This window comes from Miscanthus floridulus, chromosome 13 (assembly GCF_019320115.1).
Source record: "Miscanthus floridulus cultivar M001 chromosome 13, ASM1932011v1, whole genome shotgun sequence".
Classification (NCBI taxonomy): Eukaryota; Viridiplantae; Streptophyta; class Magnoliopsida; order Poales; family Poaceae; genus Miscanthus; species Miscanthus floridulus.
In genome coordinates this window covers 88270274-88273982 of record NC_089592.1, presented here as the reverse complement: position 1 = coordinate 88273982, position 3709 = coordinate 88270274, and the positions used below count along the sequence as shown (strand labels likewise).

The window sequence follows — 3709 nt, the reverse complement described above, 5'->3', positions numbered from 1 at the left end:
AGTTAGGCCAGCCAGATAAACTTTGAACATCATACAAAATAACATGGGTAAATAATATTGGAACAAGTCATCAAGAAAATACATCAGCATATAAAAGTAAGCCAAACCGGATTAAAAGAAGAGACCAATGCTTAATTTTTCCACATCTCCAAAACCAATTTTGCATTTAGTAGACTATATCACCAACATAAAGACCTCTGATTTTTCCGTGAAAAAAGAAAGACTAATCCCAACTAAATCAAGTCCAAATCCAGCATCAAATAGCAAATTGCAAACTGCACATAACTGAGTCGATCCAAAATAATCCCAAAACATAGATATCAAATATGTAAATTTTGGATTACCATCAAAAGGGTGGTAATGTTGGAGAAAGCCCTTATGCTAAAATGAAAATCTCAAGCTTACATAGATAGGAAATCACCTACACAAATGTATTCTCCAGCCCTTTGCTATCATACAGACCTCAACACCCTGTCACAGATCCCTTCCAAATTTATGCCACAAGCCCACAAGGCAAGGACAATGGGCATTAATATTGCTTTCATGCCATTACATTCAAAATCAAAACATACACACTCTATCCTATGCCTACGAGAAACCCTGCAACAGATTTTAACAGCTTATCTACTAATATATCATTCATATTGCCGCTCAGAGCAACCCTAATTCTCCAAGTACCAATGAACTTTCCATATAATTCTGTTAAGATAACATGTAGTTGCATTATTCTGCAAAACTAGGTGGACTTACTACATCTCTAAAAGTCAATTAAACTAGCAATATCACAGATGGAAGGTTTATTTCATTATGATTTATGGAAAATTGCTCACTGCATTTTTTTTTTCTCAATAGCATATTGATTGAATCATTCTTTTCTAAAATCAGAGGATACAAATCATTTAAAATCATACTAAAAGTCTAAAGCAATGGATGGCCACTGGAGCTTTTTTCTGAAATATTTGTGCTGCTATGAATTAAGAAAAGTTATCAATTGCCCACAAGACTGAACACTACAAATCAGCAGCTTCAACAGAGAATCAATGGCTACCATCTGTGTCACTATAAACATGATGTAAAAATACAATGTGATATCCTGATAAGCTACAGATAATATTAGAGTCACCACCAACGATCAGTCAAAATGTAACCCCCAGAACATCCAACAAGCAAATCATCCCATTGCATCAAGAATTCAAGATATACAGCTATCCTCACTAAATATCGAACAAGTAAATCATTCCATTGCATCAAGATATCCAGCTCACCTCTCTGATTTTTTATAATAAGTACAGCAGTATGTAGTGCCAACTAGTATATGTCAACCTCTGTCATTTGGACAAACATAAGTCCCTCTTTAAGGAGAAAAGGAAACCGATCAAGTTGCGCAAAACCATCTCTGCATCTACCTCTATACTTTGCCTTTGATACAGCTGAGTAACAACCTCGTAACCAAAGCAACCGATTCAAAACCAACCCATACATACAACTCTATAAAACCATACCAGAAGAGCATGCGGCCGCCACCGCCTGGTTGGATGATTCACGCGGCGACGGTCCGACCGGCTTTCCAGGACTCGTACTCCGGGTCGTCGGTGGGCAGCTCGTAGCGGCACAGCGGGCACGAGTTGCGCACCTGGAGCCACGGCACGATGCAGTCGTCGTGGTAGCGGTGCGAGCACGGCAGCCTCTTGACTCGCTGGCCGGCGGCTACCCCGTCCTTGCAGACCGCGCACTCATCCCAATCGCCTTCCTGGCCGGCCGCGACGACGGCGGACGGGAGCGCCTCGACGGCGGATCTGGCGGCCGGGGGCTTGTTCTTGAGTAACATCCCCTCCCCGCCTGCCACGAGCACCTCGTACGCCGCCGCCTCCTCCCTGTGGTTAGAGGTGTACACAAACCCCTCCTCAGCGTCAGCGGGCGGCGGGAGCACGTCGGCGAGCACCTCCCACTCGGGGTCCGGGGCTTCCCCGGCGGCGGCGCCCGAGGGGGACGCGACCTCCTCCCACTCGAACTCCTCGAGCGGGTCGTCGGCGTCCTCGATCTCGAGGCAGTCCCAGCAGGTGGAGGTGAGATCGCCGTCGTACTCGGCCGCTTCCGCATCCGCGTCCGTGAACCCGAGGCCGTCGCCGTCGCACCCGGGCGCGAAGAGCGCGTCGCGGAAGAGGGCGACGTCGACGGAGCTGAAGAGGCTGCGGACGCGGTCGGCCGCCGCGGCCACCGCCGCCGACGCGGACGCGGACGGATCCGGGCGGAAGACGGGCACGAAGGCGTCGTCGGAGCAGTAGGACGCGCTGGGGGAGTAGGAGGACTCCAGGGTCCGGTGGATCTCGTCGCCGGCGAGCCGGGGATGGTGGATGTGGATCGACGAGGAAGCCATGGATGCGCGATTACGAAGCGAGAGGGGGGGATGGGGGGAAAAAATCGTGCCCGACTGGCCCGTGCCCCCTGCCCTGGGGAAGCGGCGTTTTCGTTTTCGGGAGGCCCTTTTTTGCTACACAAACAGGAGCCCTACAATTCCACGCTTCTCGGGCGACCGCGTGCTTCGTCCATGACGTGTGGGGTCACATGTTGTGGAGCCCCTGTGGCAGTGGGGTGGGGGCGGAGCACGCGATGCGCGTGGTTGGTGATCGCGCGGTCTCATGGCAGGTGGGGTACACGCTGCTGGACCCACATGTCAGTAGTGAGATGGGTGCAAGACGACAAGCGGCATAGGGTCCAAGCATGAAGATGGTGCCGATACCTTTGGCTGACAGGTGGGGGCCGAGGCGCTGTGTAGTGTGAAAGCGGAGCAAAGGTGGCCGGTTGCTTGGGCTGCGGGAACGACAGCGACGCTGGGCCGCTGGGAGCCTGGGATGCCGCTGCTCGCAGCAGCGTCACGGCACGGCAGCGCGGCGCGGGCCATTCGGCTCCGGCGTTGACCAACTGGGCCTCTCTACCCTCTAGGCCCAAGCCCAGTCGTGTAGTGTAGGTGATGTATGTCATGACTAGTTCAAAGAATTTACGCCACAAAATTCAGCGACTGCTGCTTTTATACCGCAAAAATCTTCTCGTCCTACATTTTTTTTCAAACATTATATATGCAAATATTTTATACTAGTACAGTAATTAGACTTTACACCTAGAACATGCGAATTCCCCATCTACATATGGTTTGATCGTTTTCTCTGTGCTACGCCTTATGCAGCATAATCCATGCCATTATAAATATATGCAAAGTATTGGTGTTTTGTTATACTACAGGAGCAAATAGAAAGTTAGATTGTTTATATTGTGTGCCTTATGGTCACCTCTATGTAATAGAATATATGAGGGAACTGAGAAAATATTGTGTTCACGCCTTGTGGTCATCTCTATGTTCCACATTCATATATTGTCTTTCTTATGGTCACTTCTATCTTAAGTTAGTTTCACTATATTATTCTTTAAAATATATTTTCTAAAACTCGTATTTGTTCGAAGTTGTAGATGTTAATATATCTTTTTAAAACCTTATCAAAGTTAGATATATAATATTAAGCTTCTAAAAGAGTGGGACTCGACAGAACACACTCGATGTCCTGTTTGAGTTGTCCATGCCTCACAAACCAACTAATCTAGAGTTAGGGGTTTGTTTATTAGATATCTGCCCCTAACTTTTTCGATCGGATTTCGTGGAGCTCTACCAAACGATTAAAATGCAATCGGATTGATCAATAAGAATTACTTCTCC

The 3709-nt window shown here is 47.9% G+C and overlaps 1 protein-coding gene across 1 annotated transcript; it reads right to left on the bottom strand.

The window, feature by feature from the left end:
• Window positions 1-1221: 1221 nt before the first annotated feature.
• On the bottom strand, window positions 1222-2406 carry LOC136501209 (uncharacterized). Its single transcript, XM_066496708.1, has one exon. It carries the CDS (start codon window positions 2375-2377, stop codon window positions 1541-1543), a length of 837 nt encoding a protein of 278 aa, XP_066352805.1. The 5' UTR covers window positions 2378-2406; the 3' UTR covers window positions 1222-1540.
• Between the last annotated feature and the right edge of the window lie 1303 nt (window positions 2407-3709).